The following is a 20,204-nucleotide window of genomic DNA, read 5'->3' on the forward strand; positions in this document are numbered from 1 at the left end:
TCCCAACTCTCTTTTCCTCATATGTGGCGACTTCAACTGTCATCATGCCAGCTGGCTGGGTGTGGGTACCTCTCTCACCAGCCATGGCACCTCAGCAAAGGACTTCTGTGACTCATTGGGACTGACACAATCTGTCAATTTCCCAGTCAATGGAGTATCTTCTCTTCTAGACTTGGTTATGACAAACTTCCCTGCAAATATCTGCTCCTCTTCTTCTGCTCCAATCGGTTCTTCTGATCATGTGCTTGTTAAAGTGGATTTTTATTTTTTTTATTTTTTTGTATACAACATCGAGGCTCGTGAACGAGCTAACATTAATCACACAGAAAGACAAACCGACACATAAAACATATAACATGGGGAGCGGTACACAAGATGGGGCGAGAGGGGGAGGAACACAAACACAACATCTGAGAGCAGGGACATCGAGAGATCTGTGGGAGGGAGAGGGCTTTGGGGGGGGGAGGCATGGGAAGGGGGGTGGGAGAGGTATAAAACATATGGACACTGCCGGGACTTCCAGGAAAGAAGTTGGAATTTCAAACAAGGTGGATCTGGGGTGAATTAGCGGGGGTAGAAAAGATCAAGGTTTTGGATGGGGGAAGATAAGAGATGGTGGTGAACAGCTGTTTTAAAGACCTGGAGGGAGGAGTGGGATTGAAGAGAGTGAGGGAGTTTGTTCCTGAGGGGGGAGAAAAGAGGAATGAAAGAGTGAAGGTGAGCAGAGAGCCGAGATTTCGGCAGTTTAACCATCAGAGGGTTGCTGGCAGATCTTGTGCGACCTGTAGGAATATTTGGGGGACAAAGCACAGAGAGAGCTGGGGGAGCAATGCCGGAGAGGAGTCGGTAGAAGACAGAAAGACCACCTACCTGTCTGTGGTGAGTGAGTGAAAGGCCCTCGGAGATAGCTTCATCACGGGAGATTCCAATGATTCTGAAACCTTTGGTTTCAACAGCGTGAAGCCAAGCTAGGTGTGAGGCAGGAGCACCGGCCCATAGGGGAGAACAGTATTCCATTGAGCTGCGGATGAAAGCCTTGTATGTGGTGAGGAGCTCAGGTGTGCCGAGGAAGGACTTCGCATGATGGAGGATTCCCAGTCGGCGACTGGCTTTGGAGGCCAGCTTGGAAATGTGGTTTTCCCAAGAAAGATCATGGCAGATAGTGAGACCCAAAAGCTTGAGCGACAGAACTTCTTGGAGAGGATTGTTGAGAAAGTAGATGGAAGGGTTGTCCAGTCGATCTTTTCGGAGAGACAGAGTAAGAGTGTGAGATTTGTTAGGATTGAAAGACATGTTCCATGATGAAAGACAGATATCCCTCTGGCCATTCTCAGAGAGCCTCCTCAGCATCGACGAGTCAGGCATTTCACTCAGGCCGACTGGCACGGTCTTCAAGCAGCCATCAATCATCTGGACTGGTCTCCCATCTCCACTGTCTCTGACATCAACTCTTCCTGGGAATTCTTCCAAAGTAAACTGCTTTCTCTCTCATGCACAGATTTATCCCATCCCGTCTTCAGTTGTCATACCCTTCCTCCCATCCATGGTACACTGAATCTTGTGGTGAGGCAGTTGCCCTGAAACAACTTGCCTTTGCTTCTTGGAAGGCTAATCCAACTGAAGGCAATCTCAGTTCCTTCCACCAAGCTTGGAACAAGTGTGTCTACCCTCAGGAGTGCCAGGAAGCACTATCTCTCCACACTCCAGACTGAACTCTCAAACCTGTCTCCTTCCTCCAAATCCTGGTGGCGTCTGGTCAAATCTGTTTCTGGTGTTTGTGCCCCCTCCATCCCCTCCCTTACCTCAAATGGCTACACAGTTGACACTGAACGTGACAAAGCCAAATTCCTCAACTCTGTGTTTGCCTCAGAATCTTGTTTCCCAAACCCATCTCTCTCTGTACCCACCATACCCAGTCGAACCCAGCTGCTCCTGGACTTTATGTCCTTCTCTCCTGACAAGGTGGAGAAGTTTCTGTCAAACCTCGACTCTGATTCTGCAACTGGACCAGATGGCATCAGCCCACGGGTCCTAAAATCCTGCTTTTCCACTCTTTCACACACTCTCACTATTCTCTTCACCCTTTCTTTTGCTCAAGGTCATCTGCCATCAGTTTTGAAATCAGTCAACATTACCGCTTTACACAAAAAGGTGCAAAAACAGGTCCTTGCAACTACAGACCAATCAGCCTGCTCCCAATTATCAGCAAAGTCATGGAATCCATCATTGCTTCAGATATCAAATCCTTCCTCTTCTCCAATGGCTTGATCTCTGATCATCAATTTGGTTTCAGACCAGGTCACTCTACTCTGGACATGCTGATTCTGCTGTCTCAACAATGGATGGAGGTCTTCAATGCGAAACAGGAAATCAGAGCTGTCTCCCTTGACATATCACGTGCCTTCGATACGGTCTGGCACCCCGCTCTGCTCACCAAACTCTCCTCCTATGTTATCCATAGAAATCTCCATGCATGGCTTGCGGACTTCCTGTTAATTCACCCCAGAACCACTTTTTTTTTGGAAATACCGACTTCTTTCCTGGAAGTCCTAGCAGTGTCCATGTGTTTTATACATCTCCCCCCCCCCCCCCCCCCCGCATGTGTTGGTTTGGCGGATGTGTTGGTTCGGCGCATGTGTTGGTTTGGTGGTGGTGTTGGTTTTTTTTTTGTTTGTTTTTATTTTTTTTTGTATACAAGATCGAGGCTCGTGAAAGAGCGAACATTAATCACACAGAAAGACAAACCGACACATAAAACATATAACATCGGGAGCGGTAGACAAGATGGGGAGAGAGGGGGAAGGACACAAACACAACATTTGAGAGCAGGGACCGAGAGACATGGAGACATCGAGAGATCTGAGAGAGGGCGAGGGCTTTGGGGGGGGGGGCATGGGAAGGGGGCGGTGGGAGAGGTATAAAACATATGGACACTGCCAGGACTTCCAGGAAAGAAGTTGGAATTTCAAACAAGGTGGATCTGTTGGTGAATTAGCGGGGGTAGAAAAGATCAAGGTTTTGGATGGGGGAAGATAAGAGATGGTGGTGAACAGCTGTTTTAAAGACCTGGAGGGAGGAGTGGGATTGAAGGGAGTGAGGGAGTTTGTTCCAGAGGCGGGAGAAAAGAGGAATGAAAGAGTGAAGGTGAGCAGAGAGCCGAGATTTCGGCAGTTTAACCATCAGAGGGTTGCTGGCAGATCTTGTGCGACCTGTAGGAATATTTGGGGGACAGAGCACAGAGAGAGCTGGGGGTGCAAGGCCGGAGAGGAGTCGGTAGAAGACAGAAAGACCACCTACCTGCCTGCGGTGAGTGAGTGAAAGGCCCTCAGAGATAGCTTCATCGCGGGAGATTCCAATAATTCTGAAAGCTTTGCTTTCAACAGCGTGAAGCCGAGCTAGGTGTGAGGCAGGAGCACCGGCCCATAGGGGAGAACAGTATTCCATTGAGCTGCGGATGGTCAACATGGTTTGGCGGATGTGTTGGTCTGGCTGAGGTGTTAATTTGGCGTACGTGTTGGTTTGGCGGATATGTTGGTTTGGCGGACGTGTTGATTTGGCGGACGTGTTTGTTTGGTGCATGTGTTGGTTTGGCGGATGTGTTGGTTTGGCGGATGTGTTGGTTTGGCGGATGTGTTGGTTTGGCGGATGCGTTGTTTTGGCGGATGCGTTGGTTTGGCAGATGTGTTGGTTTGATGGATTTGTTGGTTTGGCGGATGTGTTGTTTTGGCAGATGTGTTGGTTTGGTGCATGTGTTGGTTTGGCAAATGTGTTGGTTTGGCACATGTGTTGGTTTGGCACATGTGTTGGTTTGGCGGAGGTGTTGGTTTGGCGGAGGTGTTGGTTTGGCGGAGGTGTTGGTTTGGCGGATGTGTTGGTTTGGCTCATGTGTTGGTTTAGTGCATGTGTTGGTTTGGCGAATGTGTTGGTTAGGCGCATCAGTCAACATTACCGCTTTACACAAAAAGGTGCAAAAACAGGTCCTTGCAACTACAGACCAATCAGCCTGCTCCCAATTATCAGCAAAGTCATGGAATCCATCATTGCTTCGGATATCAAATCCTTCCTCTTCTACAATGGCTTGATCTCTGATCATCAATTTGGTTTCAGACCAGGTCACTCTCCTCTGGACATGCTGATTCTGCTGTCTCAACAATGGATGGGGGTCCTCAATGCCAAACAGGAAATAAGAGCTGTCTGCTTTGACATATCACATGCCTTCGATACGATCTGGCACCCCACTCTGCTCACCAAACTCTCCTCTTATGTTATCCATGGAAATCTCCATGCATGGCTTGCGAACTTTCTCTCTGGTTGTAGTCAACGTGTGGCCCTGAATGGATTTCTCTCATCTCCCCTTCCTGTTCAAGCTGGAGTTCCCCAAAGCAGTGTTCTGGGCCCTGTGCTTTTTCTGGTCTTCATCAATGATCTCTCCGACTCTCTGGAAAATCCTCTCTATCTCTTTGCTGATGACTCCACTCTCTGCCGCTCCATTCCTCGTCCCTCAGATCGGCAGTCAGCAGCCTCCTCACTCTCTGCAGACCTGGACAAAATCACAAACTGGTCAAACAAGTGGAGCATGTCTTTCAATCCTGACAAATCTCACACTCTTACTATGTCTCTCCGAAAAGACCGACTGGACAACCCTCCCATCTACTTTCTCAACAATCCTCTCCAAGAAGGTCTGTCACTCAAGCTTTTGGGTCTCACTATCTGCCATGATCCTTCCTGGGAAAACCACATTTCCAAGCTGGCCTCCAAAGCCAGTCGCCAACTGGGCATCCTCTGTCCTGTGAAGTCCTTCCTTGGCACACATGAGCTCACCACATACAAGACTTTCAGCCGCAGCTCAATGGAATACTGTTCCCCCCTCTGGGTTGGTGCTCCTGCCTCACACCTAGCTCGTCTTCACGCTGTTGAAACCAAAGCTTACAGAATAATTCGAATCTCCCATGATGAAGCTGATTGTGAGGGCCTTTCACTCACTCAACGCAGGCAGGTAGGTGGTCTTTCTGTCTTCTACAGACTCCTATCCGGCCGAGCTCCCCCAGCTCTGTCCCCCAAATATTCCTGCAGGTCGCACAAGAACTGCCAGCAACCCTCTTCTGGTGAAATTTCCAAAATGAAGACTCTCTGCTGACCTTCACTCTTTGATTTTCATGTTTCGCACGTGAAAAAGCTGAATGCCTCAACTCTGTGTCTGCCTCTAAATCTTGTGTCCCAAAAACCCATCCCTCTCTGTACCCACCGTACCCAGTCGTACCCAGCTGCTCCTGGACTCTGTGTCCTTTCCTCCTGACAAGGTGGAAAAGTTTCTGTCAACACTCGACTCTGATTCTGCAACTGGACCTGACGGCATCAGCCCACGGGTCCTAAAATCATGTACTTCCGCTCTTTCACTCCCTCTCTCTGTTTGCTTCACCCTCTCTTTTGCTCAAGGTCATCTTCCATCTGCTTGGAAATCTGCCAACATCACGGCTTTGCACAAAAAAGGTGCAAAAACAGATCCCAGCAACTACAGACCAATCAGCCTTCTCCCAATTATCAGCAAAGTCATGGAATCCATCATTGCTTCAGACATGAAATCTTTCCTCTTCTCCAATGGCTTGATCTCTGATTATCAATTTGGTTTCAGACCTGGACACTCCACTCTGGACATGCTGCTTCTGCTTTCTCAACAATGCATGGAGGTCCTCAATGCCAAACAGGAAATTAGAGCAGTCTCCCTTGACATATCACGTGCCTTCGATCTGCCATGATCAGCATCAGCAAAGAGACGCATGGCTGGCGGACTTCCTCTCTAGTCGTAGTCAACATGTGGCCCTGAATGGGTTTCTCTCATCTCCTCTACCTGTTCAGGCTGGAGTTCCCCAAGGCAGTGTTCTGGGCCCTGTGCTTTTTCTGGTCTTCATCAATGATCTCTCTGACTCTCTTGAAAATCCTCTCTATCTCTTTGCTGACGACTCTACTCTCTGTCGCTCCATTCTTCATCCCTCAGATCGGCAGTCTGCAGCCTCCTCACTCTCTGCAGACCTGGACAAAATCACAGACTGGGCAAACAAGTGGAACATGTCTTTCAATCCTGACAAATCTCACACTCTTACGATGTCTCTCCGAAAAGACTGACTGGACAACCCTCCCATCCACTTTCTGAATAATCCTCTCCAAGAAGTTCTGTCACTCAAGCTTTTGGGTCTCACTATCTGCCATGATCTTTCCTGGGAAAACCACATTTCAAATCTGGCCTCCAAAGCCAGTCGCCGACTGGGCATCCTCCATCGTGCGAAGTCCTTCCTTGGCACACCTGAGCTCCTCACCACATACAAGGCTTTCATCCGCAGCTCAATGGAATACTGCTCTCCCCTCTGGGCTGGTGCTCCTGCCTCACACCTAGCTCGCCTTCACGCTGTTGAAACCAAAGCATTCAGAATCATTGGAATCTCCCGCGATGAAGCTAACTCCAAGGGCCTCTCAGTCACTCACCGCAGGCAGGTTGGTGGTCTTTCCGTCTTCTACCGACTCCTCTCTGGCCTTGCCTCCCCAGCTCTCTCTGGGCTCTGTCCCGCAAATATTCCGACAGGTCGCACAAGATCTGCCTGCAACCCTCTTATGGTTAAACTGCCAAAATCAAGACTCTCTGCTCACCTTCACTCCTTCATTCCTCTTTTCTCCCGCCTCTGGAACAAACTCCCTCACTCTCTTCAATCCCACTCCACCCTCCAAGTCTTTAAAACAGCTGTTCACCACCATCTCTTATCTTCCCCCAACCAAAACCTTGATCTTTTCTACCCCCGCTAATTTCACCCCAATTCCACTTTTTTGAAATACCAACTTCTGTCCAGGAAGTCGTTTGTGTCCTTGTGTTTTATACTTCTCCCTCCTCCTCCCCCCGGGCCCTCTCCCTTCCACACATCGCCCTGCTCTCGGATGTTGTGTTTGTGTGCTTCCCCTTCTCTCCCCATCTTGTCTTCCGCTCCCTCTTTTTGGGTATTTTGTTTGTCTGGTTGATTTGTTTGTGAAGTAAATGTTAGCTCTTTCACGAGCCTCGATTCAGTATACAAAAAATATATATATATATATATATATATATATATATATATATATATATATATATATATATATATATATATATATATATATATATATATATATTCCTCTTTTCTGCCGCCTCTGGAACAAACTCCCTCACTCTCTCAATCGCACTCCTCCCTCCAGGTCTTTAAACAGCTGTTCACCACCATCCCTCATCTTCCCCCATCCAAAATCTTGATCTTTTCTGCCCCTGTTAATTCACCCCAGAACCACTTTTATTTTTGAAATACCGACTTCTTTCCTGGAAGTCCTGGCAGTGTCCATGTGTTTTATACATCTCCTTCCCTCTTCCCACGCCTCCTCCCCCAAGCCCTCTCCCTCCTGCAGATCTCCCGTTGTCCCTCTTCGCTGCTGTTGTAGTTGTGTGCTTCCCTCTCTCTCTCTCTCCATATTGTCCCGCTCCCTTTATTGTATGTTTTGTGTTCGTTTTTTTTTGTGTGATTAATGTTAGCTCTTACACGAGCCTCGATCTTGTATACAAAAAAAAACACGAAAAAACAGATATACCATGTCCACTGCCATTCCCTCATCCACCCAATCAGAAACTCCTTCATATAACTTTAAAATATTTGTTGAAGATCTACCTTCGATAACCCCCCCTTCCCCACCCTTGAGATGTTACAAGTAATAAAAATACATTTAAAAAATTAAAATGGACTAAGGAAGAACGGTTGAGGAATGAGGAGATATGTAAGTGAGCTCGAGATGTATCGCAGAAAGGATCAGACTAGGTTGTGGTGGTTTGGACACGTGATGAGGAAAAAGGATGACGAACCAATCAAGAAAGCATGGAATGAACCAAACCAATCCGAGTGAAAAGTTCAAGAGGACAACAGAGATTAAGGTGGTTGGAGATATAGCGGAAAGAGATTTGAAGAACATGGGTTTGAGAGACAAAGATGCAGAGGATGGAGGGGAATGGATAGGGTGTATCCGAGGGGCTGGCGGCTGGCCCCTAACTGTTGAGATTAAAGTGCAGGGAAGAAGAATTGGGTGAAAAAGGTAAACGTATAAATCGAGCAGGAGTAAACAAGAACTACTTTTCGTGTGCGGGCGAGCACGCCGCGTGGGGAAGGGGCGGGCATGAGGCGTCTGACACGCGACACGCGCCAGCCGGCACGCCATGTAAACTCTGAGCGCTGATTGGCTGAAAAAGGGGGCGGGGACAGCGGGCGTTTTTGAAGTGTCGGGGTGCATGTTAAGTGCAGTTCTGATTAAAAAAGCCACGTGTCGCAATAACTTGGCATGGCAAAGTCAGTGTCAGTGAAATAAGGACGTCAGCATTGATTAGTCTGGGAATGTATCAAATGTAGTGACGAACATGCAAAGTGTAGCGTTTGAAGAGTTACAAAATCAATCGAAATGTGGTAGACAGGCCACAGGGACAACAAGGCAAAAAAACTTGGACAGATCAAAATATAAATCGGTGGCTGTACATTTATTACGTACGGTAACACGAAGGGGGGGGGGGGGGGGGGGGGGAATTCGGATGAGTGCATACTGTACACCACTGTGAGTGAACTTGACAATTTATAATTGTGAACTACATCATATGGTATACAATGTACAATAAATACCTCCATCTGCGGTTTGTTCCATTACCAAGCAGCTTGCTATCGCTTGCCAAGCCAGCCGTTCCTTATCCACCGCTTTGATTGAGTGCTTATAAGCACTTGGGCAAGCACTCCACAAGCTGTTTGCTGATGGAACACACACCTGCCATCCTGCACAGGGTGAGCCATAAGTCCCAGGACTCGCTACAACACTTTGTGCATTCCATTAAAACAACTTACAGTTTTAAACTGAACTTTAGAAAAAATGCATGCATTACAAAGAGCACGATGAGGACGTATATCTCACTTGGTCCCACGTGGCCCAAAAAGGGTCGTTTGTGTTCGATAGTAGGAGCTGGTACGTTGGCATGGCAACCGGAGCTCTAAATCGAAGGACCAGTTCTGAAGTGGGTATTTGGCTCTTTATCACAGGTTCATTTACTTCTTATTCTTTCGTATGCAACACATGGTTCCTGGCAGCATTATTTGCCGCGGGTGCAGCTCGACCACCGATAAAAATGCACACTGCAGGTTAGAGCAGGAATTTGTACCTTCTTCAGGATGCCGGCGATGGCTCGCCTACTTTTCGCGAAGGACCCATGGGATATTTAACGTCCACCAATTAAAACTGTCAGACGGGAGGCCTCGTGTAATGTCCATCCGAGGGACGGCACACATATTGATGCCTTGACGTAATAAAAATAACGATTATAGTCAGCAGACCTTCACTTGTTAACAAGAACATCAAGTTACAGTAACAAACTGCTTACGAAGTACCAGGCTGTGCTTCTCCAATTTAATAGACCATTCGTGTAAGACATTTGTCTTCTGTCCCTTCAGTTCTTCGTTCAATTTTCAGGAACACACAAACACACACACACACACACACACACACACAAACAGTAACACACAGCACACACATTCTAACATTAAAACACAACACACTAACAGTAACACACACACTCACAGCAACAGTAACACACACACTAACAGTAACACACACACACACACACACACACACACACACACACCACACTAACAGTAAAACACAACACACTAACAATAACACACACACACACACACACACACACACACACACACACACACACACACACACACAGTAACACACACACACAGTAACACACACACACACACACACACACAGTAACACACACACACACAGTAACACACACACACACCAACAGTAACACACACCACACTAACAGAAACACACACACACCAACAGTAACACACACCACACTAACAGTAACACACACACACACAACACTTACAGTAAAACACAACACACTAACAGTAACACACACACACCAACAGTAACACACAACACACTAACAGTAACACACACACACACACCAACAGAAACACACACACACCAACAGTAACATACACACTAACACACAACACACTAACAGTAAAACACAACACACTAACAGAAACACACACACACACACCAACAGTAACACACACACTAACAGTAACACACACACACACTAACAGTAACACACACACAAACAGTAACACACACACACACACACACACACACACACACACACACACACACACACAACACACTAACAGTAACACACAACACACTAACAATAACACACACACACACACTCACACACACTAACACACACAAACACTAACACACACACAAACAAACAGTAACACACACACAAACAAACTAACACACACACACACACACAGTAACACACACACACACACACACACACACACACACACACACACACACACACACACACACACACACACACACACACACACAAACAGTAACACACACACACACACACACACACACAAACAGTAACACACACACACAAACAGTAACACACACACACACACACACACACACACACACACACAGAGTGTTTGCAGGCTTGCCGACGGAAAGTTACTCATGTGTCTCTTCATCCGCGTTCATCACGATTTGTTCACCCGTAAGGGGAACACGACGGCGTTTTGCTTTAAACTACAATATTTTTTAGCAATTCAATCGGTTTAAATCAGAATTTTGTAAAACCAATGAGATGAAACAGAACACCAGCGACAACTTTCCACTTGCGTTCACACGTTTAGTGCGTGTATTGGGGGAACCAATATGGCCGCCAGTATACTTCCGGTGGTGTTAAAATAGATGCGCGATTCCGCATTGAACCTTCAATAGAGATCAGTGGTGATATAAAACTGTTTGTCATAAATTGTGAAAAAGTCTTATGACTTAATATACAATACAGACCAAAGGGTTCGGAGTTTTCTGACTAAAACATTAAAAAACGAAATTCTCTTTTAAATGTCGACTGTGAGTTTCAGCACCAAACCAGATTCGCAGAGTTAACCTTTCCTTCCTGTCATGTATCAGAGTCGTCAGGGAGGTGTATACACTGATACTACTGGTCGGTTCTATCCTCATGTTGTGTTTACTTGAAATCTTGCGAATGATAAACACATTTTGTCAGGATTCAACACTTCCCTTCGATAATGGTCGTACGTTTTTTTTCAAATTTTCTCTTGTGTACAAATTAATGGTTTAAAAAATATATATATTTTCTACTTTTCAAATGTGCAAATACAGATTTATGGAGCCGAGTGTTTTCATCCTATACACCGCCCAAATGTGCATAATCTACATACACTATCTATCAATGAGGAGCGGAAAGTAGTCCCAGCAGTGCGGAAGTGGCGCCGTGCCCAAGTGCTTCATGCCAAGGGTTGGGCTGGGTGGCATAGCAAGCGTTTGCTGTGTTTCTGTGTGTGTCCATTGGCGCGTAGTGCGTGTATGACAGTCTTTGCGTGTCCTTGTCCACAGAGTGGTCTGTTCTCACCATGCCACGTTCTTCTCACCTCGACTCCTTTCGATGCCGAGTCAACAAACGCTTCTGCTTGGAGCTAAGTGCGTTGTCAATGATCATGCTACCTAAACCTAGCGCAGTCGAAGAATATTCTTTTGAGGAATAAAATCAAATCTCCAACGTTTTTTGAGTCAAAATTATTTGTCCTTTTTGAAGTAAATAATTGACTTGTAAAAGTTGACAAAAGTCGATATTCTTCACTTTCATTTTGTTGCAAAATATTTGAAAGTTAAACGCTAAATGAACGTCCGATGGTGTAATAAGGGTGTAAATGATATGTTTTCATTGTTACAGTGCGAGGCTCTCATTGGGCATGCAGCGAGTTTTGCAAGTCCTCAGAATGTGTCCTTTGATCTACTCCCAATACCCTCGTTTGCCTCTTGATGTGTCCCCAATGCCCACAGTTGCGTTATGATATACTCCAATAACTTCGGTAGCCCTGTGATGTACACCCACTACTTTTGGTTGCCTCCTGATGTACACCTGGTAGCTCCTTTTGCCCCGTGATGTACCCCTGGGCCCTGATGTGATGGTGATATCGCATGGCCCTTTTGCCCCATGATGTACCCCTACTACCTTTGCTTGCTCTGTGATGTATCCCCGATAGCTCATGTTGCCCCGTGATGTACCCCTGATAACTCCTGTTGCCCTGTGTTGTATCCCTTATAGCTCCTCTTTCCCCGTGATGTACCCCTGATAGCTCCTGTTGCCTCGTGATGTACCCCTGATAGCTCCTGTTTTCCCGTGATGTACCCCTGATATCTCCTGTTGCCCCGTGATGTACCCCTGATAGCTCCTGTTGCCCCGTGATGTACCCCCGATAGCTCCTGTTGCCCCGTGATGTATCCCTGATAACTCCTGTTGCCCTGTGTTGTATCCCTTATAGCTCCTGTTTCCCCGTGATGTACCCCCGATAGCTCCTGTTGCCCCGTGATGTACCCCTGATATCTCCTGTTTCCCCGTGATGTACCCCTGATATCTCCTGTTGCCCCGTGATGTACCCCTGATAGCTCCTGTTGCCCCGTGATGTACCCCCGATAGCTCATGTTGCCCCGTGATGTACCCCTGATAACTCCTGTTGCCCTGTGTTGTATCCCTTATAGCTCCTGTTTCCCCGTGATGTACCCCCGATAGCTCCTGTTGCCCCGTGATGTACCCCTGATAGCTCCTGTTTCCCCGTGATGTACCCCTGATATCTCCTGTTGCCCCGTGATGTACCCCTGATAGCTCCTGTTGCCCCGTGATGTACCCCCGATAGCTCATGTTGCCCCGTGATGTACCCCTGATAACTCCTGTTGCCCTGTGTTGTATCCCTTGTAGCTCCTGTTTCCCCGTGATGTACCCCCGATAGCTCCTGTTGCCCCGTGATGTACCCCCGATAGCTCCTGTTGCCCCGTGATGTACCCCTGATAGCTCCTGTTTCCCCGTGATGTACCCCTGATATCTCCTGTTGCCCCGTGATGTACCCCTGATATCTCCTGTTGCCCCGTGATGTACCCCTGATAGCTCTTGTTGCCCCGTGATGTACCCCTGATAGCTCCTGTTGCCCCGTGATGTATCCCTGATAACTCCCGTTGTACCGTGTTGTTCCCCTGATAGTTCCTGTTGCCCCGTGATAGCTCCTGTTGCCCCCATGATGTACACCTGGGCTCTGATAGCCCTTTTGTCCCATGCTGTTCCCCCGCTCCCTTTGGTTGCCCCGTGATGTAGTCCTGGTAGCTCCTGTTGCCCAGTGATGTAGTCATGGTAGCTCCTGTTGCCACGTGATGTACCCCTGACAGCTCCTGTTGCCCTGTATTGTACCCCTGATGAGTGATGGCTCCTGTTGCTCCCCGTAATATACCCCTGGGCCCTGATAGCCCCTTTTGTCCCATGCTGTTCCCCCGCTACCTTTGGTATCCCCGTGATGTACACCTGATAGCCCTTGTTGCCCTGTGATATACCCATGATGTACCCCCAACGCCCTCAGTTGCCCCATGGTATACCCCTGCTACCTTTGATTGCCTCGTGATGTACCCCTGATGCTCCACGGTGTACGCCTGACACCCTAACATCTTCAATTGCCCCTTGATGTGTCCTTTAATATGACACGTACATGTAAATGCTTCTTTAGCATGTGAAATTGTAATTAATATAGCTCAGACCATGTCAGCACTAAGATCACTTGATCGTTGCAGCATACTGATATCATATGTTCACAAAGCAATCTGAATTTGCAAGTGTCATGAATGAGATTGTGTTTGTGCAGAAACCTACCAGGATCTCCATCGCTGGAGTGTGGAGAACATTGCTGCATTCTGGGCAGAATTTTGGGATTTCAGTGGGCTGGTCTATTCCCAGCCTTACACACAGGTGTTACACCTATGAATAGGATGTCACTCATCTTCATTTTTTTCTTTACTTTCCATCACCTTTTTCAGCTTTGTCAAATAGTTAAAACAGTGTTTTTAAAATGCAGCCTTTTTGAATTTTGTTCTTCTATTGTAGAGAAATTGGCTAACCCCCGCTCTTGCAGGGAAAATGGCCTTAAAATGCATGTTGTTGTGTTGTTGTATTGTAGAGAAATTTACTTTTGTTTTCTACTGCATAGATTTGTTACCTCTGACACCGAATGTGGATGGAGGTTATGTTTTCACCCCTGTTTTTTTGTTGTTTGTTTGTTCGTTTGTCTATCTTTGAGCAGGATATTTCAAAACGTTTTGGCTGGATTCGGACGAAACTTGATAGATAGGTTGGGAGTGTGACAAGGCCGAATTGATTGGACTTTGTGACGAGGCCTTATCCGTTAGGGTAAACTTTATCTTCTATCAAGACAAGCTGTAATCGCTCTCACAAAAGTTTTTTTACCCTCACTGCATTCCGCACCCTCAATTGATCTACGTCTAAAGTTGTGAACATCTGAAGAGTGGAAATGGATATTTTAAACCATGCCACTCATTTTATCTCCAAAATGTTATTTTAGGGCTCTTTACAAAATGTTATTCATCACAATTAAAATATACACGACATGACCAAAAGTATGCGGACACCCGAACATCGAACATCTCATTCCAAAATCATGGTCATTAATATGGAGTTGGTCCCCCCCCCTTTGCTGCTATAACAGCCTCCACTCTTCTGAGAAGGCTTTCCACTAGATGTTGGAACATTGCTGCGGGGATTTGCTTCCATTCAGCCACAAGAGCATTGGTGAGGTCAGGCACTGATGTTGGGCGATTAGGCTTGGCTCGCAGTCAGCATTCCAATTCATCCCAAAGGTGTTCTATGGGGTTGAGGTCAGGGCTCTGTGCAGGCCAGTCAAGTTCTTCCACACCGATCTCGACAAACCATTTCTGTATGGACCTCACTTTGTGCATGGGGGCATTGTTATGTTGAAACAGGAAAGGGCCTTCCCCAAACTGTTGCCACAAAGTTGGAAGCACACGATCGTCTAGACTCTAGAATGTCATTGTTTGCTGTAGCATTAAGATTTCCCTTCACTGGAACTAAGGGGCCGAGCCCAACAACAACATGCATTTTAAGGCCATTTTCCCTGCTAGAGCGGGGGTTAGCCTTGCGGTCCCCATGACATTCTTCTCCATTTTGCCCTATTTTCTGCAATCTGCATCTCCCCTTGTTAACCCCCTTGCCCGCATTTCTTCTTCCACCATCTTTAGCCAAGTCTTTCTCGGTCTTCCCCGTCCTCTACTTCCTTCTCCATTCATTTCCATCACTCTTCTCAACCAGTCACTTTCATCCTTCCTCAACACATGAGCAAACCATCTCAACCTGTTCCTCTTCACAGCATCCATCACAGGCTCTATTTCCATCATCTCGCAATTCATCATTTGTCTTCCTCTCTTCTCTTCTTCTCTTCTTCAGAACTTTTTTCTAACCTAATTGCCTTTTCTTGCATTTACTGCCCAGGTGTTGCCAGAGAAAGCACGCATTGCAGATATTCCAGAATGGTTCAAAGGTTCTCGCCTCAATTTTGCTGAAAATCTGTTGCGTTGCCAGGACAACCAGCAAATCGCTCTTTATGCTACAGGTACGAATCTCACTCGGATTCACCTTCACAACTCTTCCTCTGGGTATTCCATGCTTGTCCTCAGTCCCCATCCCCTACACTACCTTTTTCTTTTTCAGGTGAACAAAGAGACAAGATGGAGACTGTGACGTTTGGCGAGCTGAAGAGACGGGTTGGCAAGATGGCTGTTGCAATGCGTGAAATGGGACTAAAGCCTGGAGATGTGGTTGCAGGTTAAAATTTGTGCCCATCGGTGTCAGACTTGGGATAGTCAGCCAACATGGTGCAGACATAGTGCACTTGCTTACCTTTGAGCTGTTTAGTTTTGGGTTTGATTGTTGGCCCGACTCTAAGCTGTTGAATTGGTGCTTCACAGGCAGGCAGAGTGTTTTATCAATGAGTATGCCGTCCCTTGGATGGATGTGAAGTTGGCTGTGGACGATAAGGATTAGTTGGTGGGTGTTCACGATCTTTTGGTATCTTTAATTTAAGAGTAGTGGAGTTATCGTTGACACCCCCAAACAAATTCTAAATTCCTGCCATAACCAGTGTCAGACAAATGTAAGGCCCGGCCAGCCGTATTGTGAAAGACTTGGGCCAAGCGCACAGTCTATGATTCACTTACCCCTAACTTAGCGGGAAACAGCATAAGGTGGAGAAAGTGTAAGAATCTGTATTATAGCGAAAATCTGTGTTGACTTTTCAACTCTGACCATGATTTAACTCTGCAGGTTACCTCCCAAACTGTGTGCTCGCTGTGGTGGCCATGCTAGCAACTGCGACTGTTGGAGCTATATGGACGTGTGCCTCTCCTGAGTTTGGTGTGGAGGTGATTGCCTCACCGCAAGAGGCTCTATCGCACACACAAAGCTTGCAACCTCCCTGTGTATTGTTGTATTGCAATATGATGAAAACAACCTGTCCCATTAACTGTTTTTCCCTTTTCCCTATTGTCATCCTTAGAAAATATACTCCTTTTTCATGATTGTACACCTCATCTTCCTTTATATCTCTTTGATCCTGCCTTCTTCTCTGCCTGTCAACATTTATTTATCTTTTTCCATTCCCAGACCGTTCCTAAAAAAATGATTCCCCTACTCCATATGTCTCTGTTGATTAAAACGCTTGTTTGCACACTTTGCCTTTAATATCATTGTCTTTGATAACTTTAGGAATCTCTCCCACTCCCTCCCTGCAACCCTCACAGGCTGTGCTGTCCCGTTTTTCCCAACTCTCTCCCCGTCTCCTCCTATCAGTTGATGGTGTTATTTACAACAGAAAGAGCTATCCACAGCTGGACAAGTTGAAACACATTTCAAAAGGTTCGTCGTAAGTATTCAAACAAGATTATTGCGTAGGATTTACAATTATGACTAAATAGAACGATAAATGCTTTGTCAACATTTGAAGGCATTTCCTTTGGAGGCCTTGTAGGACAGCATCTGCTGGATTTGTTCTGTAAGTGGCTGATATGGCAGATATCGCTTAATGCTGTGTTTCTGAAGAAGCGCTGAGTGTTGATGAAGCCTTCATGGAGCAAAGGAGGGGGGGACGGGATGGGGGCAACAACAACAACAACAACAACATGCATTTTAAGGCCATTTTCCCTGCTAGAGCGGGGGTTAGCCTTGCGGTCCCCATGACAATCTTCTCCATCTTGCCCGATTTTCTGCATCTCTCCTTGTTAACCCCCTTGCCCGTATTTCTTCTTCCACCATCTTTAGCCAAGTCTTTCTCGGTCTTCCCCATCCTCTACTTTCTTCTACATTCATTTCCATCACTCTTCTCAACCAGTCACTTTCATCCTTCCTGAACACATGACTTAACCATCTCAACCTGTTCCTCTTCACAGCATCAATCACAGGCTCGATTACCATCATTTTTCGTAATTCATCATTTGTCTTCCTCTCTCTCAACGATACTCCACACATCCATCGAACCATTCGCATTTCCACCCTTTCCAACCTTCGTTGCTGCTCTACGTTCATTACCCATGTCTCGCTCCCATAAATCATAACACTTCTCACACATGCAGCGTACACCTTTCCCTTCAGCTTCAACGACACTCCCCTCCTCATCAGCATGCCACTCAGCTCCCGAAACTTCTTCCATGCACATCTCACTCTAGCAACCGCTGCCGAGTCTGATCCATCTTCTCCATTCAGCATGTCTCCGAGGTAGCAAAATGTTTTCACACCTTCCAGCTTCACGCCGTCTCCAAGATCTACTCAACATTTCCTCCATGTGCAGCTCCCTCTGTGCACACCTCTGTGCACAAAGGGTTAATGACCCTCTCAGACCACTACATTTTTGATGAACCCACTCAGCGCACGTTGTACATTGAATGGAGTTCACTCCGACACCCTTCCTGCACACAGCACATGGCCACTTCCCAGTTCTTTCCACCTCACCACATGCTTTACCACTTGCCATCACCTTCGTCTTTCCGATATTCACCTTCAGACCTTTTGTCTCCATACATTCCTTCCACTTGTTCATCTTTTCCTTCAGTCCATCCATACTTTCCGCAATCAACACCAGATCATCTGCATGCAACAACTCCCACGGTAAACCCTCCTTTACGTTCTGAGCCAGCACCTCCATCAGAGCTACAAATAGTAGTGGACTTCGTACCGACCCCTGATGCACTCCCACCTTCACCTCAAACTCACCACTGTTCCCGTTCTTCGTCCTTACAGCTGTGCGCGCTCTTTTGTACATTGCCATCACTACTCTGATCAACCATTCCTCCACTCCTAACTTCCTCATTGCCCATGTCAATACTTTGCGTGGAACCCTATCGAATGCTTTCTCCAGATCAACAAACCCAAGAAACAACTTCTTCCTCTTCTCCATGTACTTCTCCTGCAACTGCCTCACAATAAAAAGCACGCCTGTCGTTCCTCTTCCTGGCATAAATCCAAACTGCATTTCGTCGATCTTCACTTTCTTCCTTATCCTCCTCTCCAACACCCTTTCCAATACCTTCATTCCATGCTCCAATAACTTTATCACTCGGTACGAGCCACACTCCAGAGGGTCACCTTTCCCCTTGTATAGAGGGACGAGGGTACTCAGTTCCCAACCACTGGAATGCGGCCTTCTTTCACCACCAGATTACAGATCTCTGTCATTCTCTTCACACCCCAACTTCCTGCTGCCTTCAACATATCTCCCACAACTCCCGTCGGCCCTCCCGCTTTTCCACTCTTCATTGCTTTTATCGCTTCCTCAACTTCCTTCTCAGTTATCTTCTCTGCCGGTCCTAAAACTGGGTTACTCTCTATGTTGCCATCCCATTCATTCTCTGTATTCAACAGCATTTCCATATATCTTTTCCATCTTCCTTTAATTCCATCTGGGTCCACAACGATTTGTCCCACTTCATCCTTCAAGCAACTCACCCCCATCACATCACACCTCTCTTTCGCTATCTGCTTTGAAATCCTGAATACTGCTCTCTGACCCTCTTCCGAATCCAAGCGTTCTCCGAACATTTTCCTACATGCCTCCTGCGCCTTTGCCACCTCTTTCTTTGCAGCCTTCTTGGCTGCCTTATAACTTTCATGCTCTGCTGTTTCTGCTCCCATACCCTTCGCCTTCTGCCACTCCTTGAACTTCTTCCTCTTCTCGTCAATCCTCTTTCCAACTTCATCATCCCACCACCATGTTTCCGAGTGCCTCGGTGGTCCTTTTGTCCATCCACATACCTCACCAACGGCTCCCAACAGACAAGCTTTCATTGACATCCAACCACTTTCAAGCTCAACCACATCATCCTCTACCCTACTCAGCCTCTCTTTGAATGCCTCCCTTACTGTCACCTCTTTCAACCTCCACACCTTCATTCTCGGTTGGTACTTCACCCGCCGAGCTCTCCTCACACCTTTCACCCTTATGTCGCAGACAACCAAGTGGTGCTGTGAAACAGCCTCCTCTCCCGGGATCACCTTTGTGTCCCGGAGGTGCCCCCTATCTCGCCTACGCACCATCAGGTTGTCAACGGTTGTCGTCGACCCACCTGACGTGTATGTAACAAGCTTATTATCCTCTTTCTGGAACTGAGTATTACAAATCAACAAATCAGCTCCATCAGCAAACTCCAAAATCCTTTCACCTTCTCCATTTCTCACACCATATCCGTAACCCCCATGAACTCCCTCAAAACCATCCATACTCCTTCCCACATGTCCATTTAGGTCTCCTCCTACCACAACAACTTCCTCATCTTTCACGTTTTCCATCAGCTTCTCTATCGCACACCAGAACTTGTCCTTCTCCATCGCTCCGACCAACCTGCGGAGCATATCCGAAATGACGTTCACCAACAGCTTTCCAATCATCATTTTCACCATCATCAACCTATCACTCACTCTAGTCACACTCACCACACTGTCTTCAAACTCCTCAGAAAACAGGACACCAACACCATTCACGCCCTCTGGGCACCCTTGCCACACAAACCTGTATTTCTGTCCCTGCCTACCCTTCACCATTCTCACACCACTTCCCTTCCATCTCGTCTCTTGCACACAACATATGTCAACTCTCCTTCTGACCAATACTTCCACCACTTCTCCTGATCTCCCTGTCATTGTCCCTACATTCCATGTCCCAAACCTCAGAAACCGATCTCCACTTCGGGCTGTACCCTGCCCATATGTA

The 20,204-nt window shown here is 46.8% G+C and overlaps 1 protein-coding gene across 1 annotated transcript in view; it reads left to right on the plus strand.

Moving 5' to 3' along the window:
* Window positions 1-11,342: 11,342 nt before the first annotated feature.
* AACS (acetoacetyl-CoA synthetase) overlaps window positions 11,343-20,204 on the plus strand; it is a 71,020-nt gene continuing 62,158 nt past the window's right edge. The window contains exons 1-6 of the mRNA XM_078773880.1: window positions 11,343-11,574; window positions 13,782-13,885; window positions 15,440-15,560; window positions 15,659-15,772; window positions 16,271-16,368; window positions 16,747-16,861. Of these exons, the coding sequence (XP_078630006.1) occupies window positions 11,508-11,574; window positions 13,782-13,885; window positions 15,440-15,560; window positions 15,659-15,772; window positions 16,271-16,368; window positions 16,747-16,861 (619 nt within the window). The 5' untranslated portion in view covers window positions 11,343-11,507. The remainder of the gene's footprint in view (window positions 11,575-13,781; window positions 13,886-15,439; window positions 15,561-15,658; window positions 15,773-16,270; window positions 16,369-16,746; window positions 16,862-20,204) is intronic.

The sequence above is a fragment of the Myxine glutinosa genome, chromosome 3 (genome assembly GCF_964187855.1).
Source record: "Myxine glutinosa chromosome 3, kmMyxGlut1.1, whole genome shotgun sequence".
NCBI classification, from domain to species: domain Eukaryota; kingdom Metazoa; phylum Chordata; class Myxini; order Myxiniformes; family Myxinidae; genus Myxine; species Myxine glutinosa.